Here is a 21,706-nt window from a genome sequence, read left to right as displayed (position 1 = left end):
TCTAGGTGCTTTGGCCTTCGTGAGTTTCTTCCTCCATTAAAGATGGTATCAGAAATTCTATTTTATAACTATGTTGTTTTGATTTTAAAAGAAATTTAAACACTTTCCTGGGCCCCTAAAACTGACTCTAGGCTCTGTGTCTACTGTGATGAATAGATAAATCTTCTGTGAAGGGTACATGTGCCTTCTATCTATCTATCTGTCTATCAATCATCTATCTATCTATCTATCTATCCATCCATTTATCCATCCATCCATCCATCTATCCATCTATCTATCTATCCGTCCATCCGTCTATCTATCTATCTATCTATCTATCTATCTATCTATCTATCCATCCATCCATTTATCCATCCATCCATCCATCTATCCATCCATCCATCCATCCATCCATCTATCTATCTATCTGTCTATCTATCCGTCCATCCATCCATCCATCCATCCATCTATCTATCCATCTATCTGTCTATCTCTCAGTTGACTGAGTGATCAATCGATCGATCCATCCATCCATTATCTATCCTGATCTAGTCTTGCTGAAGTTAATCCCCCCACCTTTTCTTTTCTTTTAGTTTTTCCCTTTCCCCTCCCTCTGCCACTCTCTCCCCCTCTTCCCTTTCTTCCTTCCTTCCTCTTTCCCTCCTTTCCTCTCTCCATGCCTCCCTTCCACTTTTTCCTTCCTTCCTTGCTGTCTTTCTTTTGTGTGCGTGCAGTCATTTATTTCTGTTCTTTTGTTTATTATTGCTTTCTTTGGGTTGCCTCTATCTTCCTAACTCCTCAGGTTAGATGCTTACCACATTAATTATCAGTCTACCCCCCCCAATATATGCATTTAAGGTTATATAGTTCTTTCCAAGTATTGCTTTAGCACTATCCTACAAGTTTTTTAAAAGATTTTTTAATGTTTATTTATTTTTGAGAGAGACAAACAGAGCGTGAGTGGGGAAGGAGCAGAGAGAGAGAGAGGGAGACACAGAATCCGAAGCAGGCTCCGGGCTCTGAGCTGTCAGCACAGAGCCCGACGCGGGGCTCGAACTCGCAAATCGGGAGATCATGACCTGAGCTGAAGTTGGATGCCTAACCGACAGAGCCACCCAGGCGCCCCACATCTAAAATATTCTTAAAAGGGTTTTATTCAGCATTTCTCGGTATATTACAGGAGACTTTTCATGTTGTTTTAGCCTTCCATCTTGTTGGAAACAGAATCGCCTATCACAGAGTGGGTTTTCTCTTATAGCTTTATTGAGATATTTTTCGCATACCATATCCTTCATCCACTTAAAGGGGTACAGTTTTGTGGCTTCTAGTATATTCTCAAGGGTACGCAAATATCACCACAATCTAACTCCAGAACATCATCCCCACCTAAAAAGACAGCCCACATACCTTAGCAGTCACTCCCCGTTGCCTACCGCAATGCCCTCAGCCTGAAACAGATACTTACCTACTTTCTGTCTCTGGGGATTTGCCTGTTCTGTACATTTCACACGAACAGAATCATACCTACATAGGTCGTTCCTGACCAGCGTTGTTTACTTGGCATAATGTTTTCAAAGTTCATCCGTGTTGTAGTGTGCATCGCTATTTCCTTCCTTTTTTATTGCTTAATAGTATCTCATGGTGTGGTTCTGCATTTTGGGTGTTCATGCATCAGTCGATAGACATGGGGACAGACATAGGGGAATAATGCCCCTACGAACATTTCCGTCCAAGTTTTTGCGTGGGCGGATCTTTTCATTTTTCTTCGGTCCGTACCCAGGAATGGCTGGGTCACGTGGTCAAATGATGCTTTAGCGTTTTGAAGAACTGCCCGACCGGTTTCCAAAGTAGCTGTGCCACCTCACGTCCCTACTAGGAATGTTCTGCGATGAGTGAGTTTTAAACCCAGCACAGGTGTTCGTACTTGACGTGGGAAGCATTCTTAGAGATTTTCGAACATTGTGAAGGTGAGGTTATCTGTGTGCGTTAGTGGCACACAGATGGTGGGTGGAATGAGAATTCAAAGATCGGGAAGTTCATGGGAAGTGTTGGAATGATCTCGTTCTCTGTTGATGGCCCCTCTGTTGGGATGATGGCAGGCAGGAAAGATGTCAGGGTGCCTGGAGGTCATAGCGGACAGTGGAAAGGATTCTCAGGTAGAAAAATGATGTTCACCTGCGACCACGTCTGAGATGCTTGCTCGACCTCTGCTTTTTGATCTTGATCTCACAGAAAATACATTTCTGTTTTCAGAGAAGCAGGAAAGTCTTGCCATTACGCGACGGAGCCCCGTTCTGTGACCGGAGCAGATTTGTTGGCCTTTGACTGGTCTAGGGATGCCTTCCTGGGAGGTTCAAATCCTCCTCAGCTTTATGGGCCGCCCATCATGAAAGCTGAGGGCACGGTTGACATCTCTCCTCTGTGCTCTTCCTGCCAGAGGCAGCAATGGGATTCTTACGGATAAAGTGGTGTGTGTGTGTGTGTGTGTGTGTGTCTGTGTGCGTGTGCGTGCGCACGCATGCCCGCGAGCATGCCTGAGTGTATGCTGAGTGGCTTGAATATTTGAAATGGCAAAAGGGAACGAGAGCCCTTAACAACAAAAGTTTTCTAGGCCTGAAGTAAAATCTCCCGTAACTCTTGGATTTCGAAATTGCCCATCAAGCTGTTTATCGTATAATGGAACAGTAGGTATAAAGCTGCCACCATTCTGGGAACTTCCAATTGCTCAGTGAGGCTTGTTACAGAGGCCTCCTACTCTGCTTGGCACAGTTATCACCCTTATGGGGTTTTTCTGTCTATGATTTGTTCTCAAACATTCTGTATTTCCTTTTGCCATTTAGATGAAATTTAAATAAAACCATTAGGTAAAGAACTGTGTCAGGTTGTTACACACTTTAAACTCATGATAAAATCAATCTGTATGTCATTCTCTGTTCAAATGAAGCAAAAACACTTGCGGGGTTGGCCGTTCCTTGTTACTGGCTGTTCTCATTCTGTGTTGTACGCGTATCTCGTGGAATATGGAGCCTTGTAATTGCCCCACGGAGAAAGGAAAGCCGGCCTGGCTGAGCCTCAGTTCTGTCCCATTGTGTGTGTCCTTCTTGGTCTGCGTTGCTCCCAGTTTAGATGATCTCTTCCCTTTTGTAGACCTCTATCCAGTCTGTTCCCCAAAGGAGGGAGAGGCTTCTTCTTGGGAATTAGACTCAACCCCAGAACTCCCAGTTGCCCTGAACTTCCTCTCAATATGAATGCGTTCAGGGCATAGTCCTGGATTGATAAATTGGGGACGTAAATTTCTCTGTGACAGGTAATGGTAGAATTTCCATCAAAGCCATAGCTCAGTTTGAGTGATGTGTCCTGATGTGGTGGTTTTCAAATAATTCTTTTTCCCTCCTTTTTCTAGGCTTATCCAAATCCCTTGGGCTCATCGAAGGTTATGGGGGACGGGGCAAAGGGGGCCTTCCTGCTACCCTTTCCCCGGCCGAAGAAGAAAAAGCCAAGGGACCCCATGAGAAGTATGGCTACAATTCCTACCTCAGTGAAAAAATTTCACTGGATCGTTCCATTCCGGATTATCGTCCCACCAAGTAAGTTCTGGTTGGGTCATTCAGAGCGACTTGCCACGTCATAGGGTTGGGTGTAGACCTGAGTCTGTGACATGTTCTCATGTTGTTTGTAACTAGCAGAGGAGCTTTGATCTCACTCAGTCTCCTTCACAGTCAACAGACCAAGTACTGTTGACCATGAAATATGATCTAAAGTATTTACATTTAAAAAAATAATTTATAATTATTGTTTGCTTACTTGTTTTTTTTTTTTAATGTTTATTTTTGAGGGAGAGAGAGTGAGGACAGGTGGGAGGGGGTGGGGGCGGGGGACAGAGGATCCAAAGCGAGCTCCGCACCGACAGCAGAGGGCCCGATGATCTCGTGAACCTCAAGATCGTGACCTGAGTTGAAGTCAGATGCTTAACCAACTGAGCCACCCGGGTGCCCCCAATAAAGTATTTAAATTTTTATAAAAGGAACCGAGAAACGTATAGGAAGGTCCTCAACCTTAAAACCTTCAGTTTTAAGTAAAAAACAAAAATCGCCATGATTTCTACCTAGAGACTGCAATTTGTCAAATATTAGTATATTGCCTTTGAGTCCGCCTTCTATACAGATTTATGATTATGTGATATATTGTTTGTGTCCTTTTTTCACTTAATATTATTTCATGAGCACTCTCTGATGTTATTAATTATGCTTCATTATGATCATCATTATTTCCATTTTCGGAAATTTGGTTTATTGTCAGTTTTCCATAAATACCAGTTTCATAAATAACAATTTGATGGATGTCTGCGCACTCAAATCTTTATGTGTCGTGATTTGGTATTTATTTTCTCAATCCACGCTTCTTAAAAGTACAATCCTTGTAGCATAGCATAGGACTACGTTTGGAGACTGGTGATACATTTTGGGATCTTGTCCTCTAGAAAGTTTATGGCAATCCTCACCCCAGTTGGAGTAGTACCTGTCCCTTCCCAGACTGGGTACTCGCCTTTCAAAGACGCTTTGCCAAGCTGATGGGTGAGAAAGTATGTTCCGTGATTGTTTCAACTTCTACTGTTTTGATTGAGTCTTACCTTTTAAACAAGTGGTTTGCATCTTGATTGTCTCTTGAAAGGCCTTTGTTCTGCGGGCTCAGATTCAGGAATCATTTGTTTTCTCCTTGGGAAATGGAGAAGAGGGGTTGGTCATAGAATCAAGATGCTGGAGGAAAACCTGTTTTCTAGGGAGGCATCCACGTTGGCTTAACGGGTTCTTTGTTTTCTGTTAGATTTGTAGTGTCTCCTTTTTCCCATTTAGAGTGTGTCCTTGCTTAGAGTAGATGATTCCTTTTTCAAATGGATTTTGTACAAATCAGTTAAGTATCCTGGTTACTGAGAGAAATAGATTCAAGATAAAGAAAATTATCTTAAATGGATTTAAAATTACAGCATTAGCCGAGAAACCTGTTAAATCTCTCTCGCTCTGCCTAATAAACATATATTCATTTTGAATCGCTAAGAAAACATACGTCACCCCTGTTGGAAGCTGTTTTGTGTTCCTGGACTTTTGCTCTCAAACACATCTGGCTGTTTTCATTTCCTGGTGCTCTCTGATTAGCCTTTCTTATTTGGATGTTGGCAAATAAACAGAGCAATGTGGGTTGTTTTTTTTTTTTCCACTCCTTTGGAAATGAAAATGTTTCCAACGTGGAGCTTGCTGGAAGTGGGTCAGTTGAACAGATATTAGTGAGCACCTATTATGTGCCAGATGGTTTTCCCCATATTAGAGACAGAATATCGGCAAAGACACAGTCCTTGCCTGCTTACTTCTTCTCTGGGGATGGAGGCAAACTTGTAGGCAGATTGATTTGGCACATTGTGGTCTGTGTGGTGTGTGTCAAGCCAGCGACGTACACAGCGTGATGCCTGAACTTCATCTCAACCCTTTCACCCCATGAAGGGTCAAAGGGAGAAAGATACGGATGGACCAGGCACTGGAACAACAGCAGAGTTGGGGGCACAAAGAAAAACATGGTGAGCTCGGCGGGATGGGGGGGGGGGGGACGCGTAGCTCAATCGCGCTCTGTTAACTTAGCATGGTGTCTTGAACATACGACCTGCATCTGGCCCCTCCTGGAACTTTATTTACTAAGATGATTGGAAAGAACTGGAGAAGATGGTAATCTACAAGGGACAACAGAGCACGTTAGGGGATGACGTCAAGGAAGAAACACCTACACAATTTTGGAAGATCGAAAGAGGAGGGGTGAGTGGTCACTGACAGAAAACTGGATGAGGCTGGGACCCCGCCTCCTGCATATGGTGCAGTGGGGTGGGAAGAGCTGAAGAATGCAGCCCAGTCACATCTCAGAACCCCAGAGACTCAGGCTTTGGAGGCCCTGGGTACTTCTGATGGCTGGGAGGTAGATTGGAAAACAGGGATTGCAGCTGTATCCCCAAATTCTTTCCCCCACACCACACAGCCAGGTTCTGCCCTTCCCTGCCTGGAAGAATATGGGAGATCTACTCTCCAGAAAAGGCGAACTCTGGGCTTGAACTCATAAGATATAGGCTAGGACAGAGAATAGGGCCACATACCATTTAGGGACACCCTCAGCATCATTAATTGCCCCCCGCAGACTTTCACACCCCTGTAAATGAGTACAGTTTGAAGCATCTATTCTCAGGAAACCAGGCTAAGAAACAGGCTGACCGATACGATAGTTGGCTCCCCTCCCCAAGTTTCTGAGTTCAGCTCAATTTTTTTAAACAAATATTTAATGTTTATTTATTTTTGAGAAAGAGAGACACAGAGCACAAGCAGGGGAGGGGCAGAGAGAGAGAGAGAGAGAGACACAGAATGTGAAGCAGGCTCCAGGCTCTGAGCTGTCAGCACAGAGCCTGATATGGGGCTCGAACCCAGGAACCGTGAGATCATGAGCTGACCTGACGTAAGGCACTTAACCGACTGAGCCACCCAGGCGCCCCAGAGTTCAGCTCACTTAGTAGTAAGGCGTGCCTGTTGTAAAGCTCCATTTGTCTACACATAGCTGTCTTAGTCTGAAATAAGAAAGGAGAGCCAGGATCCCTGGACGTCTCTGGAGAGTCTCCGTTACAAAAGGCCTTAACAACAGCAACAACAATAGAAAAGGCGTCTGGAAGAGGAAGAGACTATAAACTTGAAAACTCGAATTGGTGGCTCAAATCATGGAATGTCTTGTTTTATTCACGGAACAAGACCTAGTGCTCTGGTAAAGTAATAATTGGAGAATAACAGAGAAGCCTGGGAAGTTAAAAATAAGGTGGAAATAAATAATTCACTAAAAGAGTGGAAGATAGCACTGAGAGAAACTTCTGGCAGACCAGCCGGTAGACATTAAGTAATAGGAATATTAGAAAGAGAACAGAGAAAACAGAAGACAATGGTCAGATTAAGGTACCTGGGTGGCTCAGTCAGTTAAGCATCTGACTTCAGCTCAGGTCATGATCTCACAGTTCATGAGTTCGAGCCCCGCATCAGGCTCCATGCTGACAGCTCAGAGCCTGGAGCCTGCTTGGAATTCTGTGTCTCCCTCTCTCTCTGCCCCTTCCCCCACTCATGCTCTTCTCTCCCTCCCTCCCTCTCTCTCTCTCTCTCTCTCAAACATCAACATTAAAAAAAAACAGGAGAAAATGGTCAGATTAATGATGTAGCATAATTTTCCAGGACTGTAGTTCATAAGCTTTCAGGTTAAAAGGTCCCGCCCCATGTCTGTGGAATCACTGAAAAGAAAAATTAAACCCACATCATGGCATGTGAATGTTTTTGCACAACTTCTTAGATCACCCCTCTGTTTTCTAGCTGGGATGCTGCCTGATTCATGAATGAATCATTTAATAAAGCCAGTGAGATCTTCAAATTAAAAAAATATGTAAATGTAAAATTTCAGAACAGCTTGGAGGAGGAGAGAGTCCTAAAAGCTTTCGGAGAGGAAATGTGGATCAAATAAATCGTTGGTATTGGATTGCACAGTAGCAACGCTGCACTCCAGGAGAGGAGTTGAAAACACTGCTTTCGACCTCAAATTCCGTGGTCAGCCATTGAATTCTTTGTGCCAAGAGGGAGCCCAGAGTAAATATATTGCATTTCTGTAGGGTCTCCGCAATTGCCCCCTTCCCTGCATCTGTTTTCAGCAAGCTTCTCAAGGATATGCTCCAGTAAAACAAGGGAGTAAAGTGAGAAAGAGAGTGGTGATAGTATTGAAGAGACAGGAGGGTACTAAAGGCAGATCCCGGGAAGCCGATGAAGGAATGTTCCAGAGTCACATTTCAGGGTGACAGCTGTGTAGCCGGCCAAGAGAGCAGGCGTTCCGCGTTGGAACAGGAGGATGGAGGGCTGTAGGCGGTATGTCTCCGAGGGAGGCCAGGGGACAGAATTATTTGATTACCTAATGTTTTTGACTACAGTAAGAATAATAATAATAATTATTATTATTGCTATTGTTGAGGCAATTGACATACATTATATTAGTTTCAGGTGTGCAACATAATGACGCGTGTGTACATTGTGAATAGACCGCGGCAAGTCTGACCAGTGTAGTTAACGTCTGCACATCGGTAACAGGTTGTTTTTTCTTTTGAGATCTTCTGTCTCAGCAACTTTCACATGTGAATACACTATTACTAACTGTAGTCACCACGCCGTACATTACATCCCCAGGACTTACTTTATTACTGGAAGTTTCTTCCTTTTGACTCCTTTCACCCACCCCCCTGCCTCTGGCAACTACCAGGCTCTTCTGTCAATGAGCTTGTTTTCAGATTCCACATATATGTGAAATCACCCAGTGCTTGTCTTCTTCCAAATTATTTCACTTAGCCTAATGTGCCCTCCAGGCCCACCCATGTTGTCACAAATGGCAAGATTTCATTCTTTTTCATGGCTGAATGGTAGTCGTGTGTGTGGGGGGGGAGGGAGAGAGAGAGAGACATTTTCTTTATCCATTCATCCACTGATGGATGCTTACAGTGCTTCTGTATCTTGACTACTGTAAATAATACTGCAGGGAACATGGAGGTGAAGGCATCTTTTTGAATTCGTGTTTTCATTTCTTTTTTCGGATAAATATCCAAAAGTGGACTTGCTGGGTCTTATGGTAGTTCTATTCTTTATTTTTTTGAGGAACCTCCGTGCTCTTTTCCACCAATTTACATTCCCGCCAACGGTGCATAGGGATTCCCTTTTCTCCTCATTCTTGCCAAAACTTATTCTTGTCTTTTTGATATCAGCCACGTGTGAGGTATTATCTTGTGGTTTGGATTTGCATTTCCTTTATGATGAGTGATGGGGAGCATCTTTCCACGCGCCTTTCGGCCCCCTGTATGCCTTCTTGGGAACAATGTCTGTTCAGCTTTTCTGCCCATTTTCTGATTGGATTGTTTATGGGTTTTTGTGCTATTGAGTTGTAGTACATTTCAATATTAATCCCTTCTCAGATATATGATTTGCAAATATCTTCTCCCATTTAATAGGCTGCCTTTTCATTTTGTGGGTGGTATTTTGCTTTGTTTTGTTTTGGTTTTTGCTGAGCAGAAGCTTTTTAGTTTGATGTAGTCCCACGTGTTTATTTTTGTATTTCTTGTCTTCGCAAGATTTTTTTTTAACCATTCTTTTCAAAAGTTTGGGACTGAATTAGTGATAGAAACAGAAGGCAAAAAAAACCAAACTTCTGACAAAGCAAAGCAATTGTTAGCCACACGGCGGGGGGAGCAAGAGTTTCTTAAGAAAGGAACTTTAATTGTATATACACTCTGGCTCAGCTGGGGACAATATGGTCACGCAAATGTAAACGCTGGATATTTACTTACCCGCAAATTATGGTATAGCTGTGTTAGGAGAAGGAGGGGGGCAAAATGTGTGTGGAGGCGTGGGGTGTATCAGGCCATTCAGTCTCCATCCGCAGAAACAGAAAATCAATTGAAAAGATATAAAATTTAAACATGAAGAAATAGTAGTGTCATCATTGTTGTTTAGGTACATGGAGATTACAGAAAGGAGACGGGACTGTATAGGTTTGATTTTCATAAAATGAAAGTTTAATGAAGCATTCAGTGTAATCTACACCAGGAAAACATTGAGCGCAGGCTAGGCAGGGCGAAAGTATGGGAGAAGAAAGGAAGAGATAGGTTCGGTGACGTGACCACATTTGCCTTTTTTAGGTTGTTCTGGCAGCTATCTGGAAGCTGAATTGGAAGGTGGAATGGGGGATGAACTTGAGGGATTGCTCATGGGCCCTATAGGGAAACCAGAGGTACCACTGCAAATAAATTCTGGGTTCCACGGCAAAAGTTACCAACTTAACCTTTGCTAAATTGCGGATTAACCGTTGCCATCCAAGAGGGGCAAAGGATTTACCTGTAGAAGCTCTGACATCTGAGCCCTGGGGGTGCCGCAGGGCATTTAAGAGAAGATAGCCTGGGCCAGAGGACTGGGCAAGTTCTTGGATTTGAGGGTGCGGGGAACAGCACATCCACTTTGGGCTGGAATAGACCTTCGGGAGTGAACTGTGGAAAGAGAAATTGGAGGGGAGGCAGGTGGCCAGATTGTGAGGGACTTAAGTGCCCGCCTGGGTTCCAGCGGGGACTTTATCGTGGTCAGTGGAGGGGAGGCAGGTGTCTGGGGCCGGGGTAATTTCCTTCCTCCCATGCAGTCCGAGCCCGGGAGAAAGTATCCCTTGATGGGCAAGATCCTTTTTGTGAAGTCCTCCCAAGTGTGGGGGATTTAAATCAGCTGGTTTCAACTGAAATTTTGTACAGAAGCTTATGTTGCTTTAATTCTTACTGTTTTATTCTCATGCCATGCTTAAGAAATTTGTTTTTCTTATAAATGTGAAGGAAGTTTTAGATAGTAGTGGGATTAACCATTTGTTTCTGTTGCACTCAAATGGCTTCCAAAATGTTGTTTTCCGTTTCATTTCAATTCTGTGTGGTTTTTTTTCTTTCTTCCACCGGACAGATAGTTTAAATCTGTACGAATCCCAGACTGTCAATCTTGCCAATTTCATTTCTTCACTGCTTTGAAGCCGAGAAAGATACCATCCCTCGGAAACACTTAATAAATATTCTATTCTGTTCATGTTGCTTTTCCGTGACTCTTCTGTTTAGCTCTTTTATCCACCTAGGGTTTATTTGAGAATATGGTACCAGGTATGTATCTTTTGTGTAAAATGGCTGTCCGTTTCTTTTCAAAGCAGCTTTTGCCAAAAAACTTGTAAATCACTCTTGTTTGGAGGTGCTATGTTTAATGCAGTTTGTATGTTTCATCTATGTGGGCTTCTTTTCTAAGTTGTACACTGTTCCTTTGGCCTCATGGTTTTTTTTTCCTTTCTTCTTTCAAAAAAGCTATTAAAGATGCTTTTTAAACAATTTTTAATGTTTATTTCTGAGCGAGCAAGAGAGACAATAGCATGAGTGGGGGAGGGGCCGAGAGAGGCGGAGACACAGAATCCAAAGCAGGTTCCAGGCTCTGAGCTGTCAGCACAGAGCCCGACGCGGGCTCGAACTCATGAACCGCGAGATCATGACCTGAGCTGAAGTCGGATGCTTAACTGACGGAGCCACCCAGGCGCCCCCAAAATGGTTTTTGTTGGAAGTCTCCAGTCAATCTGCCGGGCACTGTGCTGGCAGCACGGAGAGGAGCCAGGCCCTCTCGGAAATCCGAGAGCGGGGGAGGCAGATGGATGTTCGCAGGAGTCAGAGAGCAGTGCAAAGGTAGCCTTGGTCATACTGGCCAGAGGGGAGTTTTTCCTCCAAAGAGAAGGCAGGGCATTTAAGAGAAAACAGCCTGGGCCAGAGGACTGGGCAAGTTCTTGGTGCGGGGAACAGCACATCCGCTTTGGGCTGGAACAGAGTTTCGAGAGTGAATTGCAGAAAGAGAAGTGGGAGGGGAGGCAGGTGGCCAGATTGTGAGGCACTTATGTGCCAGCCTGGGTTCCAGCAGGGACTTTATCATGGTCAGTGGATGCCGACGAAGGGCGTGAGGCAAGATGGTACTCTTGGTACAATCCCTTTTTTTTTTGATTTGATAATGATTAACTCTGACAGGAATGCGTAGGATAGGTTGCAGCAGGTGGGGGCTGGTAGCAGGTTGGCTGAATATATTTAGTCTTTTCTCCATCCACCCATTTGTGGAGTGCCAACCGAGTGCTAGGCCTTATCCAATGGGGAGGATATTGTCCCTCTAATAATAGAGTTTTATTATTATCATACTATTTTTATGGAAATGGTTTCTCTGTAGCAAACCAAGAACTAGGCAGGGATGGTGCGGGCGGGCACATTCGAGAAAAACTTTCTGGGAATCGGTCAGATGAGGCCATTAATTGGATATGGATGAAGTGGGCACAGTCAGAAGTTTCTAGCTTGGGAGACCGCGTGAAGTGATTTCGTTAACCGTGAGAGAGCCCTGCAAAGGCTCGTGTTTTGCATCACAGACGGTAGTTTTGTTTGTCCGCGTTTTCCCTTCGGGGGGGGGTTTTCTCGAGGCAACCACGAGACGAATGTGCCAGCTTTGTTCATCACGTGACAACGTGTGTGCGCTCGAGGCGGTGACATTTGGTGACACCAGCAGCCAGCTAAGGCTTTAAAAACCCCACTCCTGTCCCTTGCGGAGGTCTCCCGTTCTATATCGTATCATGTGGCGTATTAACGATCTGCTTGCCTGATTATCTGGTAATAGGGGGGAGGTACCACCCAGCAGCACAAAAATCCGTCTGTGCTTATGAAAGCCACTGCTGAGATCCTTGCACACTTTTTATGGCTGGCCTCCTCCTCCCAGATCGTGTCGGTAATTTATGGGCAGTTTCTACTGCTGTTATCTTCAATTTCTCCTTTGGCCTCCTGCTTACAAATCCACATGCCAGGTTTCTTTGGAATTCATTTTGCTTCACTTAAAAAGCCCCCTCTTTCCTTCATTGCCACAAATTCTAACCGGTTACATTCCAACGATGTCCCCGCATTGGACACACCTGGCCGTGGGATGTCTGTGGACCGTCTTCGTGTCATATCCAGAGGACAGCTGCACGTGTGGGTATGGAGGTCAGGAATGACATCCGGGCTGACCATGGAGATTTGAGAAGCATCCAAGTCCAGTGGGTATTGTGGGCGGAGTCTGTGTGTGTATGCAGGTGATGGTGTTATAATTACCCGACTCGAGTTCTCTGCCCCCTGTGAAAACGAAGCATCTGATTATTGAATCGGTGACTGGGCTTTTTTTTTTTTTTTTTTCTGAATCGTTTCTCCGGTGATCAACATCCCGTGTCTCGTAGGTTGGTTTTCTAGTAGAGCGAACGCACCTTAAAGAAGGTCAAGAATCCTGTGTTACACTTTGTCTTTCACAGATGTGGGCACAGAGGGTAACTGTCCCATAAATACTTGTTGGTCGACGTTATAAATCGGTGCATGCTTAGGAGTGCCTCTGAATCACTAACCACGATAATTATTCCCTTTTATTGACTGCCTTTTATGTTTTGTCACTGTGCTGCATGTTTTATTGATCTTGTTTAAATTTAACTGCTCTCTGAAGGAGCTGTTCCCCTCTCTGTTTTATAAATGAGTTGAAGGAGGTTAGGAGAGGTTGAGCAACCTGCCCGAGGTCGCACAGCCCGTAAGTGCTGGAGCCTGGAGTCACACGCAGCTCTGTGTGCATCTTCGAGGCCTGTGCACTTGCCTGCACACCAAGGTTCCTCTTCAGGCCGTGCCCTGAACCTTCTAGTCCACGCTGGCACCGTCAGAAGGAAGAGAGATTCTGAGTCCGAGGAACAGGACAGTTTCTTCGGAGGTGTGTGTGTGTGTGTGTGTGTGTGTGTGTGTGTCCGCGTGCGTCTACTTCCTTCGTTTGCTTCTCTTCGTCCCTTTTACCCCTTCCAACTGTAACAAAATTCCCCCACCACGAAACTGCATTTTGAATTTGATTAAGTGGTGCACATAAGGCCCCCTCGTATGTGGTGTGGTATAATTGAAACTCTCTTTAAGGGATACAGTATTTTGGGGGGCAAAACTCAGAAAAAATGAAGAGTGCGATATTTATAAGTTTAGGGAGTGTCTTACCATAGAGTTGATTTCCTCTAGAGGAAGGAACTTCTTTGGCTAGAACTGGTCCTCACCCACAGTGATGGGAATATGCAAACGGCGGTGCCCTTGGTTTAATGTCCCATCATTCCCAAAGTATTTGTGGGTGAACGTCGATCCCACTTTTGTGGGTTCCCTGGGTCTGAAGAGCGTGTCTACATCACTTCAAAACCTTGATCCGAGAGCTTTTACAGAGGTCAAGAGCATGGACTTGGAAATCTGTCTGAGTTCCAAGCCTAGCTTTGCCTCTTCCTAGCTCTGCGCCTGTGGGCAAGTTATTGAACCTTTCAGTGCCTCAGTTTCCTCATATGTAAGGTGGTGATGTGATGGTGTTTACTTCATGGAGTTGTTGTGGGGAGTAAATCGATTATGTCTTGGGAGCTCCATAGACTGAACTACCAGGCCACCGTCTGAGCCTTTTCTCGTATACGAATGATACCTGATCCATAAATATTAGCTGTCGTTACATCTTAAAGATCCTTCGTCGTACATACCTCTTATCCTTAAAACACCTTGCATGTAATGACAGAATCATTGGGAAAATATCTACCTGAAGAGTAGGGCACAGCTGTATGTCTCTAATTTGGAAAACTCAAATCTAGCGTAACGAGCATTTTCTCGTCGTCAAGTCGGCACAAAAATCCAGGGGACCCAGCCTGAGACAGATGCCAGGCTGGGATGAGCTCCTGGGAAGGACTTGCCCAGGATCTTCCCAGCTGACTCAGAAGGCCCAGCTTTGGGATCTACCATAGCCTCCGTATGAAGGAAGGTCAGTTGGGTGTTCTGAGGGCATAGGACGCATAGCACCGCCTGCCCCTGCTTTGCCATCATCGACAGCAATTTGACTAAAAAAGACAGTTCACAGTCAGCCCTTGAATGACGTGGGGGTTAGGAGGCGACAATCTGCCTATAACACATGGCTCCCTAAAATCTTAACTACGAATAACCTACTGCCGACCAGAAGCCTAACTCGTAACAGACACGGTTGATTAACACATATTGTATATGTCACATGCATTGTACGTTGCCTTCCTACCCTAAAGTAAACTAGAGCTAAAAGGAGATGCGATTAAGAAAACCATCAAGAAGAGAAAACACATTTACGGGAGTGTTCTGCGAAAAATCCGCGAATGAGGCACTCACGCAATTCAAACCCTGCTTGAGTCCAATTCAGACAGTTCAAGGATCAGTTGTAATCTGTGTTCTTTACCTTTGCAAAAATTGAAATGATTTCTTTCACCACATGTTAAAATATTTTCTTTTTTTTTTTTCCGTGTGAAGGGCTGAATGTTGAAAAGCCCAGAATGGTTCTCAAAGGAAGTTCTTTGGAGCTTGCAAAAGAAGTAGGTTGCTGGGCTCAACGGAGTCCTTGGTCTGAAGTCTTGGCCACTCTCGATGAATCAATTCCTTATATGGAGAACCTCTGAGAGGGTAAGAGAGTTTTAAGAGATTGGATGTTGTTCCGCTGTGGCCTCGTGTTCTCAGTGAAGTTTTGAGTTTTGAGACTTTCTGTGCAGCCGCTCCAAGGTGGAGCCTGACCCGGCCTCTGAGGCTGGCCGTTGGCCTGGGGCAGCTGCGGGGAGGGCGAAGGAGGTTCTGCCTCATCTTCCAGGCTGGTCTGGGGTCCGCACAGCACAAAGAGAACCCTTTGTTGCCTCAGTCAGATGCTCCTGCCTTAAAATCCCCGACCGTTACAGTCAAGAGGCAGATGGCCCAATTTTCATCATTATTTCCTGCCTTTTTTTGCAACCGTGGAATCTTGGAATAAATGTGATTATTCAGACAGGGGTCTTCTGGAATGTTCTTTGGGTAAAAGTGTGAAAAGTGGAAGCTCTAGGGCTCCCATCCCTGCTTGTCTAAAGGCATGGATTCTCCCAACATGGCAGTTCTCAGTCTTGACCAGGCATTGAAATCACCTGGGGAACTTTCCCCATTGGGATGCCGATACTCTCCCCGACAGCGATCGACTCACAATCTCGGGGAGTGGGGCCAAGCATCAGTATTGTTTTCTGTGGTTTTTGTTGAAGCTTCCCACTTACCCCAGTATCTCATCACATTGATACTCAGCAGGCTTGTCATGTTTCTGGAAGTGTGGCCCTTGCATTTGACTTAAATGTGAAGTCTTGGGGTGCCTGAGCAGCTCAGTCCGTTAAGCGTCTGACTCTCGATTTCGGCTCAGGTCATGATCCCATAGTTTTGTGGGATCGAGCCCCGCATCGGGCTCTGCGGTGACCTCGGGAGCTTGCTGGGGATTCTCTCCCTGTCTCTCTGTCCCTCCACTGCTTGCACTCTCTCTCTCTCTCTCTCTCTCTCAAAATACATTAATTAAAAAAAAAAGTGTCAAGTTTTTGGCCCTGCTAGTTAGATTCGCCTCCCAGTTAGCCCCCTAGAATGGGGAGCTATAAATCTTCATCCTCACAAGCTGATTCACCTGTGTGATTTCACCTGCATGATTCTTATTTTTAAAACTTTGAGCGTCTTGGGACCCCACCATTTTCTGAGATGGGAGAAAGTTGGTGGAAGAGAAAACGAGGGGCAGGGCAGGGCAGGGCAGGACTTTGCACGCTTGGGGAAGTTCTCATCCTTCGTTATTGGTTTACCTTCCCTCCTACCCCTGTTCCCTCCCATCCCATGTCCTCCAGAGCATCCATTTGATAAATGAAACTGAATAGAAATCAACCTCATTTTGGAGCATCTGGGTGGCACAGTCAGTTAAGTGTCTGACTTCCACTCAGGTCATGATCTCGCTATTCATGAGTTCGAGCCCCGCATCGGGCTCTGTGCTGACAGCTCAGAGCCTGGAGCCTGCTTTGGATTCTGTGTCTCCTTCTTTCTCTGCCCCACCCCTGCTCACGCTCTGTGTCTCTCTCAAAAATAAATAAACACTAAATATTAAAAAAAAAAAGAAATCAACCTCATTTTGAATGATCTTTCTTTTTGTACTTTATTATACCCCCGTGAAACGGTGGAGAACCCTTCAGAGTGTTTCAAACATAGAGACTAGGGTCGAAAGACAGATTCACAGCTGAGATGCTGCTTGTGCTACCAAGGGCATCGTAAGCACGGGGGTCAAAGATTTAGCTAATTTTTAAGAAAGGACTCCACTTCTAGAGGCAATGCCAGCCTGGCTGCCCCAAAATTTATGAATTGGCAAAGTTAATTTAATCTTTCATTTGAACCTGAGAGAATTCTCATCTAAATGCATTAAAGCGAGGTTGCAGGAAAGATTCCCTTCCATTTCGGTTCCAGAGAGCTTCCTGGACCAGTTCCAGTTGCTTGCATGGGGAACTTGAAATCTGCAGAGAGAAACCCAACGTGAACCTCGTCCTGTCTATGCAAATGCATCCGCTCTGTGGCGTGTTTACAACGGCCAGGGTTATTGAGTACCAAATGCATGTTCCCCAGATGTAGATGTGACCATGGGAAATGGAATTCTTGATTTATAACCTTACGTCAAACCAGCGTTGGGATTTACAGCCGTGGTTGTCCTTGCTTCTGCAGCCCTTTGATGCTGTATGTCAGGACTGCAGGCATGTCTGAACCATAGGCAAACAGCTCACCTCTAGTAATATTCAGAAATTCCCACAATGCCTGTACCTGGGGACTCTGGCAGTCTGCAACCTGTGTCCTTCTAGGGGATTCTCCTGCCTGCCCAGACCTACTGCCTCTCACCGTAGCAGTGCACCTGAGTTCAAACAAATTCCCTCTCTCTCTCTCACACACACACACACACACACACACACACACACACACACACACACCCCACATGAGAAAGCCCAAGCCAGCCTACACGAGCCCGGTGTATGCAGCCTGCCGAATTCCACTCTGATTTGTCTAGTGGCTAGTTATGTGAAATTCTCTCCTGAAAACATTTGTTTCTCAGCCTGGATATAATCAATAGAGGCAAATGTCTCTGCAATCATCAGGCCTTTTTTTTTTTTTTTTTTAAATGTGTGGAGTTCTTGGTTGTTTTCGTTCTGTGAATAAACGTCCCCCGAAGTGGCAGCCGGGGAAGTGCCACGGTGCTCTGTAACAAGGTGAGATTTACAGCGCTGTGAGAGCTGGGGGGGGGGGGGGGGGATGCATGAGGCTTCTGGTGGAATGGGCGAAATGGGCTAAATTCAGGTATTAATGGGAGTGCTCTGTGCACACTGCAGAGGGAGACAGGCTCATCAGTATTACAGATGGAATGTCCTTGGAGTTAATTTAGAAAAAATTCTGATCAGCCGACAGAGCTTTGAGGATGGATGCAGGCAAAAGAAGACTGTGGCATATGGAGAGAACATATTTGTTCTTGGAAAATCAGGAGAAAATGTTTAATGTCATCATAACCTCATTTGCATAAAAATAGTCATAGGCAACAAACCAAATGAAAGCAAGAGAAGACGTGAGAGAACCAATGCCGGGTCGAGTTGCGTTTCATTATGAGGAACATAAATAATTCAGTCGAATAAATAAATACAAAATCGCTTCAAGTAGACGTACCGCGAATTACCATTCCTTGAAAACCCCTTTAATGGTACGTGTTGCGATGGCGAGGGAGCAGGATGTGCCTCTGTGGGCAACACGTTTCTGTACGCTTGACCCTTGATGAAAACGTCGAACTCTCCACAACTCTCAAATGCTTTGTGGACACACGTGAAATTTTCTGTAACACAGGCCTATTCATAACATGACCTTGAAGAAGGTCTTAGATCTTTGTCACTTACACAGTATCTGATTCACTTACACAGTATCTGATCACGGGAAGTTTGAGGAGTCTAGGACTGCCCTACGCCAGATACAGAATTCTTTTATTTTAAATTTTTTAATGTTCATTTATCTTTGAGAGAGAGACAGAGCCCGAGTTGGGGAGGGCAGAGAGAGAGGGAGACATAGAATCTGAAGCAGGCTCCAGGCTCTGAGCTGTCCACACAGAGCCCAACATGGGGTTCAGACTCACGAACCTTGAGATCATGACCCGAGCCAAAGTTGGGTTCCTAACCAACTGAACCACCCAGGCACCCCCAGAATTCTTTTTTTTAAAATGTTTATTTATTTTGAGAGAGAGAGAGAGAACAGGGGAGGGGCAGAGAGAGAGAGAGAGAGGGAGAGAGAGAGAATTCTAAGGAGGTTCCACACTCAGCACAGAGCCCCACACGGGGCTCAATCCCATGAACCATGAGATCACAACCTGAGTCGAAATCAGGAGTCGAGCGCTCAACCAACTGAGCCACCTGGGTGCCCCAATACAGAATTCTTAATAAATGTTTGGAACCTCGGTGGCAGCATTGGAGCCATTGTTGTTGTCTTACAAAGTCTGTTCAGGAGAATTCTTTGTTTGACTATAAATTGTGGCATGGAGGAAATTGACAGAATTTATTAGCTAATTGATTTCAATAAACACTTTCAAGGACTATGTAGAGAGCCAGGGGCAGGTTCTGTGGGAATTGTAACAGATGGGTGTCACACACACAAACATGAATGTATTTCTTCATTCAGCAAATACTCACTGATCAGCTCCCATGTACCAGGTACCGGGTTGGATGCTGAAATGGTAATGAAAGACAGATGATAAACTGGGAAAAATAAAGACGAGATGGATATAGATTGCGGTAAGTGCTTTGAAGTAAATAAACAGAGTGCTGATCTACAGAGTAACTGGAAATGAGGGTGTGCTTTAGAGGAAGGTCCACTGGGGAAAGAGAGGTGTCTCTGATGGTGACCTCATATAGAAATATGGTCTTTGCCAATGAAACTAAGTCAAGATGAGGTCATACTAGATTAGGGTGGGCCCTAAGTCCAAGGTAACTGGTGTCCTTATGAGAGGAGGGGAGACACAAAGACACAAACAGACACAGAAGGAAGAAGGATGTGGGAAGACAGCGACAGAAGGTGCAGTGATAATGTATCTACAAGCCAAAGAATGTAGCAATCTCCAGGAGCTAGGAAGAAGCAAGGGTGGATTCTTTTCTAGAAACTTCAGAGCGTGGCCCCAAACACCTTGATTTCATACTTCTAGCCTCCAGAACTATGGTTTTTGTTGTTCTAAACCACCCATTTTCTTATGGAAGCTCTAGGAAACCAATTCTAATAGTAACAGAAGTCACTGGAGTTTTGATATAGGGAAGGGTCATGATCTGGTTTATGCTGTTAGAACATCATTCCGAATTCTTTTGGAGCATGGGCTATACAGAGCAAGAGTGAAGCAAGGAGTCCAGTTTGGAGGATGGTTCAGGCAGGGGATGATAGCAACTCCGATTAGGTGAGCCTAGGGAGGTGAAGAAATGAGAAGAGGCTTGTGTTGGAGGTAATCAAGGGAGACAGCCAGGTTTTAGATGGAACCATATGGGTGGATGGTAGTGCCATTTATTGAGCTGAGGACCGAACACCGAATAGATTTGGGGAGATATTTAAGCATTCTACTTTGGACATCTTAAGTAGAATTATAGGATGAGCATCCTATGATGGGAGATATCATATAGGTGATTGAACTATCTCTGAATCTGGAGCTCAGATGGGAGGTTGGGGTTGGGGATACACCTTTGGAGGCAGCAGCAAAGAGATGTCCATCAAGACTGAGGTCACTAAAGAGGGCTGGAGATGAGGCAAGGGCTCGGGATTGAGTGTTGGGTCATTCTAAAATTTAGAGACAGGAAGAGGAGACAAATTAAGTAATGGATGTCAAGAGGGAACAGCAACTAAAGAAGGAAGAATCTGGGAGAATGTAGTGATCTGGAGGCCAAAAGAAGAGCGTATTTCCAGAAGGAAGGAGTGGTCACTAGCCATGAGTGGTGCTGAGATGCCGGAAGAGTTCAGTGGGTTTGGCAACAGGAAGTTCACTGATGATCTCCATAAGGGTATTCAGCCCTGATGGGGATTGGCAAAGGAAGGAATGGGAGAGCAGAAGTGGGGACAACAAGTTGACTACTCTTGGTGGTTTTTATTGTGAAGAGGCGAGGAGTCATGGGATTGCATCCAACGGCTTTGGGAATCAAAGTAGGTTATTAATATCATTATGTTTATCTTAAATTTCCATTATGATATAACTTCACACAGAAAAGTAGCAAGAACAGTATAAAAAATTTTACCCAGATTCCTCAGATGTTAACATTTTCTAATATTTCTCTCTCTCCATATGTACATATTTTTTCCTGAACTGTTTGAGAATAAGTTGCAGACACGATGCACCTTTCCCTCTTAATACCTCAGCGTGTGTATCCTAAGAACAAGGACATTCTCTCATTAAATAAAAAAATTTTTTTAATGTTTATTTTTTGAGAGAGACAGAGTGTGAGCGGGGGAGGGGCAGAGAGAGAGGGGGACACAGAATCCGAAGCAGGCTCCAGGCTCCGAGCTGTCAGCACAGAGCCCAATGCGGGGCTCGAACTCACAAGCTGTGAGATCATGACCTGAGCCGAAGTCAGACGCTTAACCGGCTGAGCCACCCAGGCGCCCCACGTGACATTGATATTTTCTGTTTTTTTTATTTGTTAAAATTCTAGCAACTATATATATATATATATATATATATATATATATATATATACTACATATATATGTTTATTATATATGTGTATGTAAACACATATATAACACATATGTAGGTTCCATGCTGGGGCTCTAATTCACAACCTCAAGATCAAGAGCTGAGCTGAACAAGAGTCAAGACACTTAGCTGACTGAGCCACCCAGGCACCTTGACATTGACATTTTTGAAGACTGCAGTCCAGTTATTTTGAAAACCATCCCTCAATTTGGACACGTCTGTTCTTCAGAATTAGATTCAGGTTATACTATTGTGCAGGAATACTCCCAAAAGTGATGTGTTCATCTCAGCACGTCTTATGAGGACACATGTGGGATCTATTTGTTTCATTACTGGTGGCATTAATGTGGATCACTTGGTTAAAGTTGGTGTCTGCCTGATAGTTACATTTCCTGAGCCCTCCAGTAAAATGTTGAATTAGTAAGAGCTAGGGGGCTCCGTTGCCTCATTAGGACGATAGTAAAGTTGTGTGCCTGGTTAAGAAAGTAACAATTCCGATTTTCTTGAGTTTTTTTATTAGGATAAGTCGACATTGTTGAACGGTTTTCAGTATTTTCCAT

The 21,706-nt window shown here is 44.6% G+C and overlaps 1 protein-coding gene across 2 annotated transcripts in view; it reads left to right on the top strand.

Moving 5' to 3' along the window:
- Positions 1-21,706, top strand: part of GALNT17 (polypeptide N-acetylgalactosaminyltransferase 17) — a 439,855-nt gene that overhangs the window by 153,368 nt on the left and 264,781 nt on the right. For both annotated transcript variants that reach the window (XM_015069888.3, XM_053213855.1), the window contains exon 2: positions 3,383-3,566. In XM_015069888.3, coding sequence (XP_014925374.1) covers positions 3,383-3,566 — 184 coding nt within the window. The remainder of the gene's footprint in view (positions 1-3,382; positions 3,567-21,706) is intronic.

Source organism: Acinonyx jubatus, chromosome E3 (assembly GCF_027475565.1).
Source record: "Acinonyx jubatus isolate Ajub_Pintada_27869175 chromosome E3, VMU_Ajub_asm_v1.0, whole genome shotgun sequence".
In the NCBI taxonomy this organism is placed as follows: Eukaryota; Metazoa; Chordata; class Mammalia; order Carnivora; family Felidae; genus Acinonyx; species Acinonyx jubatus.
This window is presented reverse-complemented; position numbering and strand designations above follow the sequence as displayed.